At 37.2% G+C, this 22,542-nt stretch overlaps 1 protein-coding gene across 3 annotated transcripts in view; it reads right to left on the bottom strand.

The window, feature by feature from the left end:
• The window catches only part of UPF2 (UPF2 regulator of nonsense mediated mRNA decay), a 68,075-nt gene that overhangs the window by 3,915 nt on the left and 41,618 nt on the right, over nucleotides 1-22,542 (bottom strand). For all 3 annotated transcript variants that reach the window (XM_037387453.1, XM_037387454.1, XM_037387455.1), the window contains exons 15-21: nucleotides 21,908-22,091; nucleotides 18,363-18,502; nucleotides 16,455-16,559; nucleotides 15,420-15,518; nucleotides 14,437-14,604; nucleotides 8,929-9,070; nucleotides 5,082-5,202 (exon numbers count right to left, since the gene is read on the bottom strand). In XM_037387453.1, coding sequence (XP_037243350.1) covers nucleotides 5,082-5,202; nucleotides 8,929-9,070; nucleotides 14,437-14,604; nucleotides 15,420-15,518; nucleotides 16,455-16,559; nucleotides 18,363-18,502; nucleotides 21,908-22,091 — 959 coding nt within the window. The remainder of the gene's footprint in view (nucleotides 1-5,081; nucleotides 5,203-8,928; nucleotides 9,071-14,436; nucleotides 14,605-15,419; nucleotides 15,519-16,454; nucleotides 16,560-18,362; nucleotides 18,503-21,907; nucleotides 22,092-22,542) is intronic.

Raw genomic sequence — 22,542 nt, 5'->3', positions numbered from 1 at the left:
TCACACATCTATGGCATTGGACAAAGTATCCCTTGTCTTCCCCATGGCAGTACGCAAGTATGTTCACGTATCAGACCATGAGGTGATTTGATTCGACAGAAATGAATGCAGTAACAGAGATTACAGACTTACTGTACCTTAATACGGGCTGGAGAGAAACATCAACAAATGTAAAGTGTTTAGACTCATTCTAAACACTTTGCTACTGCTCATGTGACTATGCTCTCAACAGCAAAATTGAAAATTACGTTCTGTAGAATGTGAGCCTAGCCATTTCGTATTGCAAAGAAATAGCACTGGACTTTAAACAGCTGTTATCAATTTAGCAGTGCAAGAATATATTATCTGGAATAATCATATTTCAGACCATGTGTTTCCGGACTAATAAAATACTAAGACGCCCATGGCATTTCCTAACAAAATCTGAATTACCAACTTCCATACTGTAAACAGCACAGATTCAAACAATCCACAAAAGCTAGACTCAACTATGTAAGAGAATCTTAAGTTGTGCAAGTTCTTTTTTATATTCTCATCTGTTCAACAAAAATTAAATAACCTGACTAAATAAAATCAAAGTCATAGTATGCCAGATGGGTTATTACCAGGAAGGTGTTTTGAGGATTGTAAGGTAGTTTCCAGAGGGCCACAAAACTGCAGAGGTTTTTGTCTGCTTTATTAGTATGATTATTATTGAAATAACTCTTTTAAACAAAGAGTCATTATAAACTAGTATGCAAATAAATAAAATCTTGCCTTCCTTTCCCTCTAAACTCTAATTGTGATCGGGGTCTCTCCACCTTTGCTACATGGGTTAGACTCCCACCTACATTTGCAGAGCCCAACAAGCACCACCTTGCCAAGACAAACACCTGAGAACCTGGCTTTTCTTACTTTTTTTGGTTCAATTCCAGTGCAGACCATCAAAAGACGCTGCAGGACTTGGCCATCCCCCTACCCCCTTCATATTCCCACCCTGGGCTTCCTCCCATAAAACAGCTGAAGAGGGAGGCTGGAATTTCCCTGCTGAGTTTGGATGGCTTTCGTGGAAGGCTACACTAGCATGTGTATGTATTAGGGAAAAGGATGTAGTACAGGATCGAGAATGACAACTGAGAAAAGGTCAAGATGAAACTAGTAGTGAAAAAGATGGCAAAGAGTAAGGTCAACTGAGCTACCACACAATTAAATAGATGACTGAATTCTTTAGTATCTGTATCTAGTACTTATATCTAGAATGTAAAAGTGGGAGCCACTTCATCATAAAAATCTCTGAAACTAGCAAAATATTACTGCTAAAGTGATGACCTTTCAATTTTATTTTTTTTAAAGAATACAAGAGATCATTGAAAATTACAACTAAAAATTTCGAAACCAGCATGAATAACCAAGAAATACATTTGTTAGTTGAAGACAGTGCCACACCAACACCCAGGAGTCTGTCTCATTTTAGAAAATTACAATGGTAGTCTATGACAATCAGCCAGACTGAGACTAACAGAGAAACTGGATTTAGGCTGCCCAAGACTTCTGGTATGTCAGTAAGAAGTGAATTCAAACCTTCAAAATACAATATTGGTCAATACATCAGCTACATGGCAGGTGATGTATGAAGTGTGTTTGTCCAGTAGCTGAAACAGGAAATTGTGTTAAATTCACACTTTTCCTTATTACCCCATGCTCTGACTTTTCAGCATTAATGCAATACTATTCATTATGAGAAAATTTAGCTAATAAAATCCTAACATTCTGTTACTGCCGTTATGCTTCACTTTTATTTATTAAGTGGGTTAAACAGAAGTAAGAGTCAGATGCAAACAGAAGATGTAAAATTACCAATTAACTTGAATATCGTTTAGTTTATCATAGTGCTGCATCCCAATGAACCTTTAGACACAAACAGGTCCTCTTTCTTTACTATACTTTCAGAACAGCAGTGAGTTTTGAGGTTACTGCTTTTAATAAGGAGAGGTTTAACAAGACAAAAAACCTCCTTGGTAAGGCCCACTTTCTCTATGGTCAAATACTCACTGCAATTCTTGGTAATCAATGTTTTAAAACAGATTTCACAAAATGTGGTTGCTTTCATTTCACTTTATAAGCAAGCCATTTATCAGGTATTCATCCTCTTTAAAGAAAGGAAAAAAATATTTTTGAAGTGAGAGGCCAAAGTCCTCTTTTAATACACAAATGCTACAGAACTGAAGGCAAAAGTGGGAAGTGTTGCCTTCCCAGTTTGCTGAAGCAAATCAAGGAACCCTACTTCCAAAGGAGTCACAGTAAATTATCTTTAAGGCCAGTCAGTCTTGAATGTACGAGTCCCAAAAAGAATCTCCTCCTTGCAGGATTAGCAGGTCTTAAAACCTGAGGCTAAACCAGGCAATTACAAGCAAATAACAATAAACTCCAATTTTTGATCCAGGATTTTGCACATGTTAAATAAGAAGAAATCTGACAAAGTCTGTAAATCTCACTTCATTTAATTCAATATAGAAAAAGTACATACATCACAAAGTAAACACTGTGAAAGATTTCTCTCTTGTTTTTTAACAAAGTGCATGTTATATAGCCACAGCCACTAATTAATTCTTTCATTTACTGTGGGTTTATCACAGGCAAAAGAGGCATCACATCTGTGGGTGATTTTGGTTTTTTTGGGTTTGTTTTGGTTTAGCACCCCACTAGGCCCAAACTGAATCACAGAAAAATTTAGGTTCCAAGGGCCCTCTGGAGGTCATCTAGTCCAAATCCTGTGCAGACAGCAGGGCTAACTGCAAAGCCAGATCCAGCTGTTCAAGGCCAAAAACATACAAGAGAACAACCAGTGCTGCCCTCATGAATCTCTGAATCATACATTACGATAGGTCTATTTGGATTTTACTTGCTAAAAGATGTTTGAAACATGGTGCTTAGGACATGTCAGCAGCACAAAAGGATTTGGTGTTTTTACCTTTACATTTCTCTACTCAACAGTACTTAAAATGCAAGAAAGTCCTCATCTCAACTTCAGCTATCAGAACCCATCATATTGTACATTACAGTGGAATCAACAAGGAGATTTATTTGCTCAGATTATCCCTAACCTCAGAAAATTTAAAATAAAAAGTTGCATACCTTAAAGAAAGTAACATACATTATTATTTCCAATAAATTCGAGTTACTATTGTAAGAAAATAATTTATCAGTTTTCCGTATATATGAAGAAACAATGCAACACAGCTCACTCATCACAAGTGATAACAGCATCCCGTAGGAAAGTGAAAACTTCTCTAAACAGATACTAAAATTAATAGCTCAGATCTCTCAGCAAATCGGAAACACTGGTGTCCTCTAAGTCCATGGGGTAACTTCTTAACTAAAGCATGACGGGAGTCTGGGCAGAGACTGCAGTCCACCCTTCAAAGTCAGAAGACAATCTTTAATATTCCCTATAAATCAGAAGCTCTAAAAACGTAGGTGACAGACAATCTATACCTGAAGCGGTAAGCCACTGGTGGACCCACAGTCTCTGGTAAGAAAATCTCTGCTTAAATATCTTTCAGTTGGGGTTAAGAAAAGCAAAATTCCCTTACTACAGGCTAAGATGGCTCAACTGATGCATGACCACAAGCCTGAGCACTGCATGACACAACAAATAAAATATGCCTGCTAAAACAAATTTCCTGGTCCCTGCTCTAAGGAGCTTACAGATTAAAAGGAACAAAGAGTAAATTACATAATATAAAACTACATCAGAATTGTAAGTACACGGCACAGCTATTTGAACAAGCAAACACTACTTAAACTGTTTGCTGGACAATGTCTGACCTAGTTTACAGTGAAGTCCTAAACTGTATTTTCCCTAAAACATTTGAAAACAAAAAGCTTTCAAAAGAACTCATTTAAAAAAACCCTGCAAATATTGCACCTGCAGGTCTGGCTGCTGTTTTTAAAGAATTGCAGTGTGCTCCCCATACAGGTTGCAAGGCATTTGGGAAAGATGACCCAAAGAAGAGAAGGCTGCACAGTTATTTATGAAACACCTGCCGATATGGCAATTCAGTGTAACTGAATAGTTTCTATTCCTGTGACAGTATTAGGCCACAGTGCTATGAAAAAGCTAAAAGGACAGCACTGATCATTTTATTGAGTTATATTTGGTTAATTTTAAAAAAATATTATTTTAAACTGCAGCCTGTTTTCAAAAAACAGAGGGATTGTTTTGTTCAAGCAGTATCTGTATAGGGTCTCATTAGAGTGAGTGATCATCAGAGTTATTTTGTAACTATAAAAAAGTACCAGAAAGAATTTGGTAATGGTACTGTAACAGAGGTTTAGTATATTACGTTAACTTATTGGTAGTTTACAAAGACAGACCCATTAGTAGGTAAACTCTCCCTTCCCAGTTGTTGCTCCTATGTGTCCACGGCCAAAATTAACTTGCAAAGAAAACAGAAACATGAAAGCAGTCTGTGTTTCACCTGAAACTGTCTATTCAAATTTGTGCTGCAGGGTTAATTTAATAGTTTATTTGCAAGCTTAATTTGAGTGAGAAAGGACACACTGAGATACATTAAAGTCTCAGAATTACTATTAGGCAATCTGGAATGATTCTTTTCATGTTAATACTGGTTTTGGTATGCTCTCACACACCATATATCAATGGTTCTCCTCCTCCTTCCCCACCTTTACTATATTTACTTTCCATTCATGGCTTCAAATACAGAGGTATAGCTCTCAAATTCACACTCACCAAACTGAAAAAGCACAATGAGAATTTCTCTAGACATTCAATAATATCCTCTCCCCTCTCACTGAGAAAGCAGACTTGCATCCTTTCCTCTATAAAAAAGAGGCTCAGATTCTCCCAGTCATTTCACAACTGAAAAATAATCCTCTGGCTTCCAAACCTGTGTCAAGGAGGTGTTAATAGACACCGTGTTAGAAGCACAAAACACTGCTCAGTATTTTAACAGAGTGCTTTAGAATGGAAACTACTAACAAATGCACTTGCAAGTACACAGATCATTATCTATTTCAATTATGAAGGTAATTACTTGCCTAGAACCGGAATTACCACATTTAAAAGAAGATTGTCCTACCTCCCACCAGTTTTAAAGATTAGATCTGCATTAGGTGCTCCCTTCGGATGCTGGTAACGAGGCCGCCGTTCACGATTAGTATTTGCTGGAGCTGGACGCTGTGCCAGAGACTGCAGCATCTCTGTAATTTTACACAGAAGAAAGTTAAACACATTTTCTATGCATCATTTTAAAGAGGAATTTACACAAGGATATTTCACCACCATGTAGTAAAAAAGACATCTTATTTACAATTGGCAATACTTCAGGGTTAACACTCAATTTGTTCCACAACAGCTAATTTGTAAAAAGTTACTAAATTGCATAGACAGCTTCGACAAATCCAAGCTACCCTGTAATAAGAATTTGCATTTCCAGATGTTCTTACAGAAGCAACTGCCAGCAATGCTTTCCATCATAGGTGCTCACAAAAAAGGCCTGTGACCTTTTCTTTGTAAACTTATCAGCCACCACTTCTTTTATCAGTGATCAGGGACAAAGCTTCACAACCATATGAGAAGCCACAACATGAAACTACCCTGAAATAGTAACAACCAGACAATGCTACTGCCAATTAAAGACTCAGCAAGAAACCTGTCCTAAAATTAGGCACTGAGAAGTCTAAGCTGGCCATAATAGGATCCTTTTACAGAGAAGACAGGAACCTGAAGAGGGTGACTCAGCTGACCTACATTACACCAGCTGTCCCATGGATGGAGTTTTTCACTTTATGATCAGTGAGAAAAAAATAGGTGAGTGTAGAAAGAAGCCTACACTACCCTGTTTAGACCTGGACATCTAAATTTTAGGCAGTTTAGGCTAGGTAAGTATTGTACTTTGGCATTTGCTAAAAATTTCTAAAATGTCATTTTTTTAATGATACAAAATTGCTCTTTACCAGGCTAAGTTACTGGTTAAGTATCAAATATAATTATGAATACATCATAGGAACCTCCACATAAGCTCTGCCCATATGTTAGTGCATCTAATGGAAAGTATTTCTGACAGTCCACCTGTGCAAGAATCTGCATTACTCAGCAAACAGACAGATGGAATAAATGAAGGGGAAAATCGAATAAGCTTTTAAACAGATTATGTTTGAAAGTCTGCTCTGTCTAGTTCTCTAATCTCTGGTAATCTCATTGGAGACACATAGCCATCATCTGCTAGAAACAAACTCCTGCTACTCTCACAATAACTTGCACAGGGCAAAACTAGAGACTTCAACGAGAATCTTTTGCCATTTACAAAATGCACATGAGGCTTTCAGTAAGTTATCCACCCAATCTTTAAGAAACTGGGAAATCATGAATGATTTTAATAGACAATATTGCTGTCAACAGTTAACAAACCATGTATTCACGCTCCACATACTCCCCTACTGACACCTGGAAAAGGCAAAGAAAGCCATTCAATACACTGACAGTCCATTTTTGTAAACATCATGAAATAACATCCTTTAAACCAATTCTGTATGCCGGGAGAGATCTCTGTTGGCAATGACAAGACTCAGGGAGAAAATAAGAAGAGATTATGGTACACTGCCAGCTAGACAGTAGAAGCAAGGAATGAATGAGCAAGTACGCACATGCCTGTCTCTTCTGTTTTCCAGTGTAGGTGAAAGAAAATATTGGGGTTTGTGAAAAGTCAGTAACTGAGAAACTGCGTAATGGAGAAGGTAACAGAAGGAAGAAATGGCAGGGGAGCACAATGTATTAGCTAGGCTGAAGGCATGTCAACCTACCTTTGGTTTTAGTGAAGAAAAAAGTTATCTACACAGAAAAATACTAGCCTAAATTAGAGACTCACCAGTTCCTAATATTTCTTTAAATGAAAAATGTTATTTTTAAAATTACTAACAAATATTGCTGAAGTATTAAATAATTATCTGATACTACTTTGAAGTACATTAGTGAATTTTAACCTATTAGCTACCTTGTGCAGATTAAAAAAAACCACAAAGTGCAAATGTTAGGACAACTCTGAGGCATTTTTCCAGAAACTGAGACTTCTTCCTCCACTGGCAACTTCAAAGCTTGGAACAGAAATTTAAAACCAACTTTTTCTTTCAATGGGTATGTACCAACTGGTTACAGGCAAGCTGACACTTCAAAAGTAACAATTAAATGCACAATATCTAAATAAAATATAGTTCCAAAGAGAAATGAATATGGCCTGTTTAACCTGATCAAAAGGTCCCTTTTAGTTTGGTTTTACTGTGTATATTATCCAGGTTAATAAAAAAAATCAATACCCATTTTAAAAATGGACGCCAGTTATGGAAAAAGCTCTTTCTTCCACATTGATTTACCCCTGTATTAATGCTTTATACAGGACACCTAGAAAATCTATGAGAAAGTAGAAAACAATTACCAATTACTGGTTATCAATTAGTAGCAGTTGTCTGATTCATTTCTCTTGGACATAATCAATGTGATCCTTTTTTGGATAAAAAGCACAATTGCTCACAATAAAGTCTTAGATTAAACAGACATTTATAAAGATACTAACAAAGTCATATGCCAAGGCATAAACCCCCAAATGACCTGACCAGTAAAAATATCAGAAATATCATTAACGAGGAAAAACCCACAAAAAGCCTGAGAAAAGCACCTAAATGTCTAATTCTAGAGTCTACTGTTTCTCTTCCTTTTTTTTCACAGGTGGGCTATTATAAGAGGGGAGTGTCTCAGAAAATAAGTTGATTAGGTTGTTTAATACTAAGAATATACTGTGTTACCATTTCAGAGCTCTGTAGACACTCACTTTGGAAAAAACCTCACTTTTATGAGTACAAGAACTAAACTTGCAATATCAAAGTTCTGAAAGAAGTGTTAGATTCCACTCTGTTTTAGAATTAGAGCTGCTTTGAGTTTCCCATTTCTTGATGAATGATGACCTTTCACTAAATAACCTCAAATGAGATTTCCTGTTAATTAACTACTTATACTGTGATTACCACCAGACTACAACATCTTTACAAAAAAACAGAGCAAGTACTTTGGAGATGTTAAATGGAAACACTAACGCAAGAACTGATTACAATCAACTTTATTGGTCTGGTTTTATCTACTATCTTTGTAAGCCAAGGAAAGTTAAGCCTGAAAAAAGAAAACACCAAACCACAAAACAAACCACCCAACAACCAAACAGATCAAATGCATCAGTTTAGGGGCTATCGGATCTGTTGTATTATCTGTTTGCTTCAATCTGTCCAAGTACCAAAATGCCTGCCTTACATACCTCTAAAAAACAAATTAGATCATATAATTTGTACAAAACTTTATTTCTGTTAATATATTCTTATGCTCCATATTTGTAGCACTCTAGAACCCTTAGCAATACGAAGCTGAGGTGACAGTTTTTATTTTTCAGGTGAAGGCTACCTTTTTGTATTTGCAAGTCTTAGCTAGACTGATGAAGATTCTAAATACTATGAATATCTAAAATAACTATTAGTATCTAAAAAGCAGAGTTTAAGTTGCACAGAATCAACTCCTCTTGTATCCAACTCAATTGCCTTGCAGTAATGGAGACAATGCCACAAACAACAGATTAATATTGTGTTATCTTATTTTTAAGGAAAGTCTCAGTTACTCCTCTTTCCCAAAATAAATGGAAATGCTGAGATCTGATGCCCACCTGAAAAGTCTCTTCCATGCAAAAGCTGTAAAAACTTCTTCAAGCACAGAGACCAAAGAGTAAAATAATGAATGACAAACTAAAATACAGGTGTTCCATGAAGTATTGCAAACCAATATTCAGAACTTGAACTGCTAGCTAGTTATCACAAACAATATTTTCTCTAGATCCATGAAAGTTCCTCTGAAAATAAAAATAAAAATTAAATACTTGGTGATTTTCATACCCTGGTAGTCCTCTTGTTCTTGCCGTTCATTGATATCCAAAGTGAGCTTTTTCATCCTCATTCTCTCTTCCTGTTCAGCTTGCTGTTGGTTCCAATGATTTGCAGCAAGTTGGGAAGACATTGGTACATTTAGGATCTTAAACTGCAAATGAAAATACATTTGTAAGTGCTCATCACAGAAAAAACCCAACCCCAAAACAATCCAAAATGCAGAAGGGTTATGGTTATTTCTACGTCATTGTGATGAGATACTTCCTACAGAAGTTTCTACTTCTACTACTAGAAGTATATTGTTTCTTGGTTTTGTTTGTGGAGTTTTTTTAAACTCTTATTTCACATAAGGAACCATGAGAAAATACAAGACACTCAGATCTCCTAAAAGCACTGAGAACATAAAAAATGCTGACGTGCCGCTAAGGCAAAAGACTATACACACAGTATTTAAGGGGAACAAAACTGATCCACTTTCTCCAGAAACACATAGCTGTATGCTTTATTTCTTATTTTCATACAAGCCAATGCCCTCACAGTGAATGACACTAGTCTTGAGATAAAAGCACCATGGCTGGCTCAGAAAGCTGCATCTCCCTCCAACAGTCTCTATTTTCTAAAGAGATGAAGCCCCTGAGCAGAATGTCTACTATCACTTGTGATAACAGAGAAGAAAGGTTCCAAGCATTTCAGATATCCTCTGGTATTCATTCCTTGGCTGGTACTTTTCCTTTTAGGGATGACTCGAGCTCCACAGGGCTTCTTACTAGTCTGGAGACAACTGTGGTGCCAAATTTAGTCTTTTCCTCCTCCCCCACATGCAAACACTCACACTACACATTCAACCGATTATCTGATTTGCTATAAGCTATGGTAAAGGTAAGCTTAGTACCACTCCTACGGAAGTACCCTCTCTCTGAAAAATACAGCTGAGCTTTTCAGAGAGGCATAGAGAAGATGCTTTCTTTTTCCCTAGCCTCAGATAATCCAAGTTTTTATTTCCACAGAAGCTCCAGAACAGAAAAGTGATTCTTAATCTTAACTGCAACTGAAATAATAGTTTTCAGAAACGTCTTAATGCTAAAGTTTGTGAACATATTTAGAAAAATTTCACTTCCTCCTTCAACTGCATGTCCATTAGAAAGAAATATTTTCGTGCTATATGTAGGGTAATGCATTTAAGGATAATCACTCTCAATATTCCACAAACTGGTACTAGTCTGAATCCTGCTGCTTGTTCTTGTAATCTATTTCCACAGAAACAGAAGCAGAGCAAACTTCTAAGTGTTCTTTTCTGCTACACTGTCAAAAGCTAGAGACAGAAAGATACATTATCAAAACCTCTGTTGGAAGGTATATAGTAAAAGCAAAATCCTCACTATGTATGGTTAGTATTTAATGCAATCATTACTAGAGAAATCTCAAGGTATCTATTAGATAGTTAGTGCCCCACTAGCAGCAGATGAATGATGTGTGAGAAGACACCAAGTACTCAGATGCAGCATTTGAAAATAAACTGCGTTTGAAACAGTTAAGACAGACCCTTGCAAAGACTTGACAAAAACCTGGGTACAGTGAAACCCTATAAACTACATTTATTTAGATGAGACAGATCAGGCAGAAGATTTTTTTTTTTTTAGGGGCCGGGGGAGGGTAATAGCATATTATACTAGAAATTAATACAAGGTTGTTATTAAGGTGTGCAGGGAAGAACAAAACTGAAAATTCTTCAAATTCCAACAGAAAACAGTACTTATTACTGAGAATACTATGCATGTTCCCAGATACTGTCAAATACTTCACACAAACTACATAAATATCTAACCCATTACAAGCATTTCATGATAAAAATAATTCCTTAGCTTCACCACTAAGCTCCTCATCCATTTTAATATGTCCTTTATGTTTTATCAGTACTATGGATTTATCAGCTTAATGGGACTGGTAAGTGTTTTCAGACAGAATGCTTCAAGTATAAAAAAGAGAACTAAGGGTGCATATTAAAGAAAGAAAAAACAACAGACTGGTAATTAACAAAGTATCACTGAGTCACTGTCCCAAGGCATTCAGACAGTTGCCATCTGAAATCAAACTACTGATGACGATTGCTAAAGGATATGATGATTAGTGAGCAAACAAAATATTTTTGATTTGCAAATAATGAAGAGGTATATTAAAAACCTCTTATAAAATCTGTGCGATGAGGACTGAACATAAGGACTTCGCTTTGAAGATGGCAATCTGAAGAAGAAAAATTATCATTCAGAAGACTAGGTTACAGATTTCATAAAAACATTACTGAGATAAAGAACTTCACGTAGGAGAAGGTAATGGATATTGCCACTCTTTTACAGAAATCTTTCAAACAAAAGGATATCTTTTGTCTTAGGTGTTAACCAAGTTTCTGGACATTACGTGACTTGCTTTTTACTGTCTAAATCTCACCTTAGCTCACACCTACCTGGCACAAAACTTCTTGGACAGTTTCAAAAACATCTAATGGTATTAGATAGACCTCAGCTCCGATCCTTTATGATAGCAATATTTCTTTATTTCCCCTTGTCCTCTCATGGCTTGCAGATAAATCATGATGCCACTGTCTCATTTCCAGTAACAATGTTCAGTTCTCTGCTATTGGTTTTCTAAGTTTTGTTATACAACTTCCTTGCTCAGTTGACAGCTGAAAAACCCACCCATCTACTGCAAGACACTGGTCTACCCAATATCCTTGCTATTGCATGTTTTAGTAAATCACAGTGTGACAAAGGATAAAAATATTGTGTCCTTGTCACTATCAGCCCGTAATGACTATTAATTTGGGTTGTATGCTGCTTTCAGTTGTTCTTGTGTTGCTTGAAAAAACTAGCTGTCAATGCCCCACCAAAATCTGGCTGAACACTGGCACATGAGCTGAGTACTTAGTGACTGGACCTCAACTACCAAATATTAGCCTCCAGAAGGAAGCACAGCACATACCATTTTCATCAGCAAGTACTCTCTTACTGTGTGAATTTCTAGTTTCAGCAGCACTGTTGACAAAGCACACAGAGACCAAACCAACTGCTAAGATAGCAAGTGATTAGGTTGATGTCGTAGTGAAGCAGTGATGCTTATCATTCCAGTGGCAGTGCAGATGAGAAGCTACTCACAGCCTTCCAAGGTTGTCTGCAAACTCCTTTTGACTGTTTTTAAAAAGCTGAAAGTTTACAGCTATAACTTAACACTAAAGCAGGCATCCATCACTTCAAAACTCTGCACATTCTGTTCATGCAGATTTAAAATAAAGTTCCGTAAGAAGGAATAATTATTTTCTTTTCAACTCCACCTCTTCTTCTTTCCTGCTTATTTTTCTGTTAAAACTGACTGCTAAGACTTATTTTTCTGAATACAGAACTATAGACAAAGAAGGCTTTCACTGACTCAAGAACTGCAGTAGTCTACAAAGCAACTGTTTTCTACATTTCTAGAAACACTGAGAGAAGTTTTGGCAGGAAGAGCCTACTCCCAAAACCAAATACTGGGGGAGGAGCAGGGAAAACTCCTGAACAAGTCCTGCTTTCTTCTTAAGCCACACGTTGGCAATATTTTCCCCTCACAGAGTACGAAGATCTTAAAATTCTTGGTAACTACAGATACTCCCAGTAAATTATCCTGAAAAAGCTAAACACCCTTTTTTTTTTTTTAATAGACTTCTCTTAAATCCCTCCTCAGCCCGATGACAACAGTTAAAACTCCCCACTCAAAATCTCTGTAGAACTTTCAGTCTGGTTTGGGCTGGGGTAGAGTTAATTTTCTTCATAGGAGCTGGCATGTGGTTGTGTTTCACATTTGTGTTGGAAACCGCGCTGATAACACAGTGGTGTTTTCCTTATTGCTGGGCAGCGCTTACACAGCATCAAGGCCTTTTCTGCTCCTCATCCCACCCCACCAGCAAGTCGGCTGGGGGGCACAAGGACTTGGGAGGGGACACAGCCAGGACAGCTGGCCCCAACTGACCAAAGGGATATTCCATACCATATGACATCATGCTCAGCATATAAAGCTGGAGGAAGAATTAGAAAGGGGAAGACATTCGGAGTGATGGCGCTTGTCTTCCCCGGTAACCATCACATGTGGTGAAGCCCTGCTTTCCTGGAGATGGCTGAACACCTGTCTGCCCATGGGAAGTGGTGAATGAATTCCTTGCTTTGCTTAAAGACGTGGCTTTTGCTGACTTTACCTCAACCCGCAAGCTTTCTCACTTCTACTCTTCTGATTCTCCCCCCATCGCACTGTGAAGGGAGTGAGCGAGCAGCCGTGAAGGGCTTAGTTGTCAGCTGGGGTTAAACCACAACAAATTGATATACTACACTCAAGTTCCAGGAAAACAGAATAACCAAAGAAACATAGTAAGGAAATCAGTTAATCACCACTACTAAGTGCAAGCACGTATGTGCCCACTCAAATAGGTATCGCCACTTCCACTTTGAAAGCAGTTAGCACAGCGCACACTCAGTAGTTGAAGTGTTTTATAAGAGGCATCACTTTCTACATTAATTTTTGAAATGTCTTTCATATGAATGAGAAGAAAGACTCTACTTTGGGTTTATATACCTCAACTGTTACACTACTGTCACAATTCAGTTAACAAATGTCCAGAGTAATTACAGGGATCTAAACACTTAAATGGTACAGATGCATGGAATGAAACAGTGCCTTGGGTTTCCTTTCCATATAAACGCGTTCATTTTCACCATCAATTTACACAACAAAAATGAAAAGGTTCTTTCGAAGACTTAAACCATGATGAGAAATGCATGTGGAACATGTCAGGTATTTATTTGTATACTATGCATTTGCTGACCTAAGAAAATTCAAACATACTGAAGAAACGAGCCAAGACAGATATATAGCTTGGCTGCATGAAGCAAGGCATTTGTTTGGTTTATCTACATTATTTCCATTTAAGTTTCTCCAACAGAGTCACTCAGTGTGTTCTGGAATAGTCCCCTATAAATGTCTTCAGAGATAATGACTTTTTTGGCAAGGTGAACAAATTCAGCCAAATGGGAGTTACTCAGGAAATGGAATTTAGCAAATGACATATATCTCGACTTGAAGCCGAAAGTGTTTTCAGAAGAATCTGTAGAATCTTAAGATTCTGGAATATTCCTTTTTATTTTTTGCTACTCCTTTCAACATTCAGTGGCAGTCCATCAATCGCATCCATTCATCTTCCACAACTGTACTTCAAATACATTTAAGACATACTACTGTCCTACTGGTGTAATCACCAAATGTAACTAGCAATGGTATAATTTAACCACAGAGTTTTTCCACGTGATTTCTATTAACAGCCAAGAACTCCAAGAAACTACATATGGTATTTTCTGTTTAGCAAAAGTAAGTTATCTGTACCCCATTCTGAGAAAAGGGTGAGGAATGAAAACACCTGTGTGACTCAAAAGTCACAGTGTGACTTTAAGTGAAAGGATTTTAGTTATTTAAACAATATCTCGGCCTTATGTAAACTCCTACCTGCTGTTTGTTGCCTTTTCTTGTTAACATGACAAATGGCATTGTGTCTCCAGACTCTGACTCTCCTTCCCCACCACCAAGCGGAGGACCCTTCTTCAGTTGACTTTTGAGATGTAGAGGAATAGCAACATCCAACTGATGTACTTTAACAGATTCACCACTCCGTTGCTATAAAAAAAAAAAAAGTGGTAAATTATATAAATGATCAGATACTAAAAATGTCAGTTAAGTCTGGCAACATGCATATTTTCATGACTGAGAAAAGGTTTAATCTCCCAGGAAAATGGAACAACATAGAAATAAATGTATTAGGCTTTATTACATTTCCCTTTAGTTTCCTTGCTTGTGAAGAAGACAGTTAAAGGGACAGAATACTTCAAATTTTAAAGTTATTCTGAATAACAACCTTCTAAAGAAAGAAATCTAGAGACTTGATTAGACAGACTTGAGAAAGGATATTCTACATTCAAGATTTCTTGTAGGCTCTTAGTAATGTATTCCTCATACAGGGTTTGCTATACTCAACACTATTGATTAGATGTGACTGGAACAAAAAAAAAGAACTTAAAGGTTACGTAAACATAAATGCAGCTACATTTTAAACATATTAAAACCTAGGCATGGATGCTTTAGGATCAAGTCAGAAGCATCGTATAGTATCTGATGTAGCTGTTATATATGTCAGCATGTCATATATTCACTAGGCAAACAACACAACATCTATTTTACTAAAAACTACTTATCCAAATGTGTCAACTACAGAGAAGAGGCCACAGTTAAGAAAAAAAAAAAATCATGTTCTTTACTATAGGAAGCTAAGCATTTCAATAGCTTATTTTAAAAAATAATAATTAATATTTATATATATATTTATAGTATAATTATATTTAGAAGTTTAATTTAAAAATTTTTTAAATTAAAACAATCGAATATAGTTAGCTGTACAGCAAATTATATTAATTCAAGAAAATAAATATCTATACCTGAAGATTTTCCAGCATCATTTTATCCAATGCCTGAATGAAGTCCTCATCTTCTGCACAAGGGACATGCTTAAGTCCTCCTCCTTTAATCATTACTTCCTATTGCAGTGGGAATAAACATTCTACTACGTTAGTTTCAGAAATACAAATATGCAGTCTAGAAATAAGTGGAACAATATCCTTAGTGCTTATTATGTATCATACATAATCAAAAGCTTTAAACAATTGGATTGTTAAAGAAAAAAAGCTTTCAGCCTGAATTATTTTCTTGAAGAAATATTTCCTGACCCTTATTGCATCAATTATTATGAAGGCTGGCCAGTCATAACATTCTGACATACTAGTGTATGTGCACAGATATGTATGTACACATTCTAGATACGGCAAAAATACAAAGAAAAGTCTCTATCCTTACCACACCTAATTTAACTAATTTTTCCAGTAAGTCCATAAAGTTAGATGGTCTTTTCAAGACAACTACTACTCTTCAGTATTTGGAAAGCATAACATTGTTTCTAGAACAATGTGTTAGGGTACTGGTAATGTTCATTACTTTCCTTACTATGTAACTGCAGTTCAGGCTCAACCGGATGGGTTCTTTTGCTACAGGTGTTACAATCTACCAATCCCAAATTTGTATTTTAGCAATTCTGCACTTTGTAGTTTGTCTCCTTTTTAGTTTTGAAATCTAGTGGAGCGTAACTACTTTACCTTGTTGTATAATACCACTTTGCTACCATTGCTAGATTGCAAAACTATCATTTATGCAATCTTTTCCAGACTAGCTACCACCTGTGAAAGCACACAGTCCTGTGAAAACATGTTGTAGTAAAGTTGACAGCGTCAATATTTTCAGAAGGTAATCATGAAAGTTTGCAAATATAAAAATAACTCTAAAATGTATTTGAAAGAATAGCAAGGAGTGTTCTTGCCGTATTTTCCCAGACATGTTAGGAGCAGCATGGGAAAAAACATTCAGTAAAGAAAACCAAAGATGCAAAATTCCATTCACTTATCTTAAGCTACAATACATACTGTATTCTCCTCATCAGTTTCATTTTCCTTATTGGAGTCTGTAAGATAATCTGTGTTTTCTTCCTCCTCTTCTTCACCTTCTTCTTCCTCATTGTCAGAGCCCTCCTGAAATATTCAATGAATAACTTCTGACTATTTTAAAACAAAAAAGGCCACTTGCATCTGATTCTTCATTCACCTTTTCTGTACCTTTCCTACCCGCTCCCCAGCCAAACCTGTTTAGTTCAGTTCAGCCTCAGTAAATGTGTTATGTTTTGCATTTAATGTTTCGGTCTGGACTCACTCAGCTTTATCTGACATTTCCACACAAACATACAGCAGAAAACTGGGAGCAATGGCTGATACACGAGATGGTTGTGCTGCCACTCAGAGAGAACTCGACAAACTGGAGGAATGGACTGGCAGGAACTCATGAAGTTCAATGAAGGGAAATGCAAAGTCCAGCATCTGAGGAGCAAGAACCCTGTTCCACCAGTACAGGCTGGAAAGCAGCTCTGCAGAGAAGGACCTGGGGTCCCGGAGGACACCAAACTGACCAAGAACCAGCAATGCACCCTTGCAGCAAAGGCAGCTGACAGCATCCTGGGCTGCATTAGGAAAACATGTTCTTGACATGTCAAATGAGGCAGCCCTTCCTGCCTGCTCAGCACTGGCAAGACACATCTGAAGTGCTGTGCCCAGCTCTGGGTTCCCCAATACACAACAGATATGGACACATGGAGTGAATGCAGCAATAGGCTGTAAAGATGATTAAGGGACTGGAGCACCTGTCATAGGAGGAAAGGCTGAGACAGGTGGTGGTGTTTAGCCTGGGGAGGAGAAGGCTCTGAGTGGGGTGAGATCTTCTCAATGTGTGTAATACCTCAAGGGAGGGAACAAAGAAGAGGGAGCTGGACTTTTCTCAGTGGTGCCCTGTGACAGACCCAGAAGCAGTTGGGCCCCGACTCAGACACAAGTTGAAAATTTCCATTTAGATGTAAGAAAACCAGCCTTCTTTACTGTGACGGTGCCTAAACACTGGACCAGATTACCCAGAAAAGTTGTACAGCCTCCATTCTTGGAGATACTAGAAACTTGATTGGACACTGCCTCAGGCAACCTGCTGTAGGTGACCCTGCTTTGAGCAAGGGAGGCTGGACAAGAAGATCTCCAGCGGTCCTTTCCCCACCCCACAACCACTTCTGATTCTAACGATACTATTAATTTGTGGGTAAAGGCACAAACCCAGCCAAACTTCAGGAACTTTAACACTGAGAAGCATGGATTGGAAGAAAGCTTACTAGTAGACCAACAAACCCAAGCATAAGGAGAAAAGTATTTCCTGTTACCTTGATGAACTCATTTTCTTGTAACACTACCATTACCACGTAAACTGCTGTGTCATAGTGACAAGTTAGAATTTCTATGTACACATCTTTTTTATTGGCTCCACCATTTCTGATTCAAAATATGATTGGCAGAGTAAACAAGGAAGGTTGTTATGCTCCATAACTCTTATTTATTCACATTATACAGGCATACTCTGAACACCTGTTATTTTTCCTACACAACTGCTCAGACATCTAGTCAATGCTTTTGCTTCTACAACAGATAAAGATAATTATCTGAAAGTGTTTTCATGCCAAAAAGTAAAGGCATCTTTTTGTTGAGAAGCAGCACATACCCTGAACAAAGTTATCAGGTTCACATTGCTGCCATAAATTCTCTAGAATAAGCCTCAGACACTGTATTCAGTTTTCCATATATACAAAACTGGGATGGAAATAGCCTCGGAGTACTGAATGAGTTGTGCACACCCACATTTCACCTGCTAACTCCATGAGATAGAAGGGCTTCAGAAAATAATGAGTAATCAAAATACCGATTACTCATTCTTTTTATGCAAGGCAAGTAAATTATTAAGTTCACCTCTTCTTCTGGCTCATTTACTTCACTTTCATTTCCAGATTGTTCCTCTGTCTCTGCTCCACCTTCTTCCTCCTCTTCATCTTCTTCCAGGTTCTCTCCTTCTGTAATGGAATCTTTGGAATCTTTGTCATTTACAATTCCTGAAATGTGGAAAAAGAGAAAGAAGTAGAACACATATAACCGCTCAAGTTATATGTGGAAGATCACTGCAAAAGTCCATTGTTACTGAACATTAAAACTTCCAATGGGTTGTAATACTTGACTTTTGAATGAAACATTTTCTATATAGCTACCTTACTCACAAAGGGTAATAATTTCCCTGCCAGAAAAGGAGGAAAACGTTATGAAGAATGTTTAAAGTCTCCCATAAAACAGAATCAAGATGCTGCACTGTGCAAACTGCTTCAAAATATCCACAAACTAAATGTGCAACCTTAGTGAAACATAAGCACTGTTATAGATGCTCTACAAAGCCAGCAGAACCACAGAACACATCAAGACCCTGCAGTCTTAGTTACAGTACTTCACACTACTGCCAATTTACAGGTTTCGAAACAACTATATTCTCAGACTGTAATAAAACTTTCTGACCCTCTTTTCATGCTCTGAGGCTGCACTTGAACCTACGAGGATGTATATATATAAAGTCTTTAAGAAACCAGTCTCTTCCAAAAGTATTATCTAGTATGCTCACCCTACTTGCAGACAGGACTGATAGTTCTTTCACTGTTTTACTTCATCTTCTAGTTTTCCTTACTGTCCTGCTTGCTGTCTCTCAAGACGTTTTGGTTTACTCTGTGTGCACGTTACCAAATGTAGCTCCCTAAACCTCTGCTTTCTTTTAATAAGGTATCCTTCAGTGTAATACCCTTATCTATACCATTCCCACAGCAGTGAACAGTAAGTTTTAGCTTCTTTCAGTGTCCAATTTAGTCTTAGAAATAGACTTCAATCAGAATCGTTTTCAGAGAAAGTATTAAGAATTGAGCATGGTTCTGATTCGGGGGGGGGGGGGGGGGGGGGGAATCAATCTGTTTTTCAAGAACGGTCACTGCAAAAAATTAGTCATCCAATGCAAAACAGAACAAGCTTCCAGCACATACACTGTTGTTCTCATACATTCTATTAATTTGGTTTCATTGATTTACAAAGCCACTTAAGCCTCCAGAGGATCATGGTTTGAGCTAGCACAAAGCAACGCTGATACCAGTCTTCTGCAACACAGCAGAACTAAGCAAGCAATTTTTGAAAGATTTTACTAAGGAGTCAATACAAGTCACTATGCAGTTCGTCATTCATGTTTTGACATCATACTGACCACACCTGGGGATGGCCATTAGCGTAAAGTCTTTTGGAGAGCAAATGAACACATCAGTTCTGTATTCATGCCACTCCTCGTTTGTTCTCTCCATATGCAAAGAACAAATGCAGGAGTACACAATTCCCGAGCAGAAGTCTAGATTCTGAGGGCATATCTCATTGGTTTTTTGTTGGGTTTTTTTTTATTTCTCTTCCAGCTGTCTTTAAGAGATCCAATATGCAGACACACACAGCCAGATCTCTGACAAAAATTTGACTAACATCACAAAGATCAGCTTTAGAAGGAGGTGAATTTTCAGAGCAATGCTCAAATTAAACAAAACTCAGAAATAGAATTAATAGTAGATACGGTTTTATGGTAGTTACTGAGGATTTCAGTTCTGTGTAAACACACACATATGCTTCCTCCTTCATATTCCAGACATTTCAAAGCATTCTTCTGCACCGCCGCCCCCCCCCCCCCCCCTTTATTAATACTGGGCTCTTCAAAGCACGTGCTGCTCCACAATTATGCACAAGTTCCTTTTGAATGACCCTATATTCTTACTGGTAGAAACCCACCAGAGCAGCACAGGAAACAACAGTCAGTCCCAAACGCACACTCTGCAGGCAACAAGCCACCCACTGTTCTGCATAGAATTACACTTAGGACTGACAAAGAGCAAAGCACACCATGGTCTTTTGCACAGTACCTTCTTGGTGTTACTGTCCATGGGCTGGGAAACCGTGGGGACAAACTGAATCAAGAACTGCAGATTTATTAGAGCTTTTGCTCAAGTATTAAAAACCTCATTTCCTTCAGACGTGCTTGCACCTATCATCATAACCTTTTCAAGGCATTTGTAGGAGAGAAGTGCCAAGTGTCTTTCAAAAGAATATTACATTTTATGTCACTACTTGTAAATTGCTTCTTGGTTATCATTTGGAAAGCATAAAAGCTGGTATTTAGATCATACCATAAGGAAATTTTTATCTACATTACTACATAGGTAATTTTAAGGCATGTCAATTAAACAAACAGCATATTAAAAAACAAATTCCACGTAAAACAGAATTTGCAATGTTTTACCTGGCTCTTACACATACTTATCCAACTGGATTAAAGGATTATTCTTAAAAATTCTATTTGTCTAACTAGATGAAGTGCTATTAAGGCTCTAATTAACACTTAAATAGTGTAAAATTTACATATGAAAGCTTTTAATGAACAATCTTGTCTTCAAATAAAAATAGAAGATTAGAAAACAACTCCATTTAATGAGAAATGAGCACAGTACTATTCAATAATTAGAAAGAACTGATTTGTAAAAAGTTCTAAAAGTTAATATGACAATGATAGTTTAAGATACACACCAGTATTTTGTCAACTGAGCTGTACTGCAAACCCAACCTTTTTCTCCAGGAATTACTGATTTTTAACACAGCAAGATTTATAAATACATATTACTGTAATCTTAGCAAGAACTACAAACTAGCATGGAACCTTGCCAAAAGGTAAATATTAAGAAGAAAAAAAAACCTTTAATAATCTAACCAAAGCTCTAATTCATGAAAAGGAAATCGCCCTCTGGCCTCTACTGAAATGTAAAGTCCATTCAAAATTATTCCAAAGGAAGTGTAATGCTCAAGGTACCTGATTGTGTTTTAAAAGCAAAATCTGTTCCCAGATTTTTGTAGTCTTAAACTAATGCTTACTTTGACACATTAACTTTGGTGAAATCCAGAACTGGGGAAGGAACACAGAGTTGCAAGCAACCAATCTACCAAAATGACCAAGCTGGTTTTCATCAGTGCTTACCAACCAACAGGCTGCAGGAACTGAGTGCACAGATACTACTTGCTTTTCGTAGTAGAGCATGCTTTCTAAAGTTTTCTGATGATATTCAGTTTTCTTCCTCATCATTTGCACCATACTACTGCATATACTAATATAATGTATCTACAAACAGACACACTCTCCCACTCCAAATACTACTATATTAACAGTATTGGTATTGACTTTTTTTAAAAAAAATAATTCATCACTTTAGAGTTATGGAGAGTCTATATGATCTCCATGGTGATGAGAGAAATGCAAAGAAGTTACACAAATATTCCTATCATGAGACTAAAAAGATTGTACCATGCAAATAACAAGTTACCCATCATTACCACCATACAAAAGACCATTTAAAGAAATACAGGAATTATCAAAACCAACTCATTTCACTTGTACACTTTCTTACCTAATTTTATTAAGAATTCTCGTTCCAAGTCTTGCACCTGTCTGATAGCTTCTTCCAGAGAATTGCAGAGCTTTATCTTTGGTCTCAGCAGTTCCAGAGTATCACTGATCATATAGTCTATGTCTATAGGAAATGGGTGGTCTTTTGTCCAAACATCCAGACTTTTCTTCCACCAAACATACCGCTAGAACACAAAATATTAAAATAAATTATATGCACAATGGCATTTATAAACTATACAAGTTATTAATGCTTACCTATATTTGTACAGTAAAAAACGCAAAAGATTTCACATCACTGCTCTCCTATTTCATACAACTGTCAGATATTTTGATATCACTAAACACTGTTTGGTAACACTGGGTATCACAAACATTAAGAACATGATCCTTTTATCATAACACTTGCCAGAAGTATGAAGACTGAGCAAAAAGGCACTGAAAAGAAAGCACCTTCTAAGGGTAGATTCTTTCTATGAGAGATGAGCGCTTGACCAGCCAGCTTTCAACTCCTTCTTCTGTATATTTTCAAGAAAATTAATTCCCCCAAAGGCATATTATGAGGAAAAGGGGGGAAACATCACAAAATTTTTAAGACTGCAGCTAGCATGAAGTGACTGATACAGTTTGCTTCAT

This window comes from Falco rusticolus, chromosome 5, assembly GCF_015220075.1.
Source record: "Falco rusticolus isolate bFalRus1 chromosome 5, bFalRus1.pri, whole genome shotgun sequence".
In the NCBI taxonomy this organism is placed as follows: Eukaryota; Metazoa; Chordata; class Aves; order Falconiformes; family Falconidae; genus Falco; species Falco rusticolus.
This window is presented reverse-complemented; position numbering and strand designations above follow the sequence as displayed.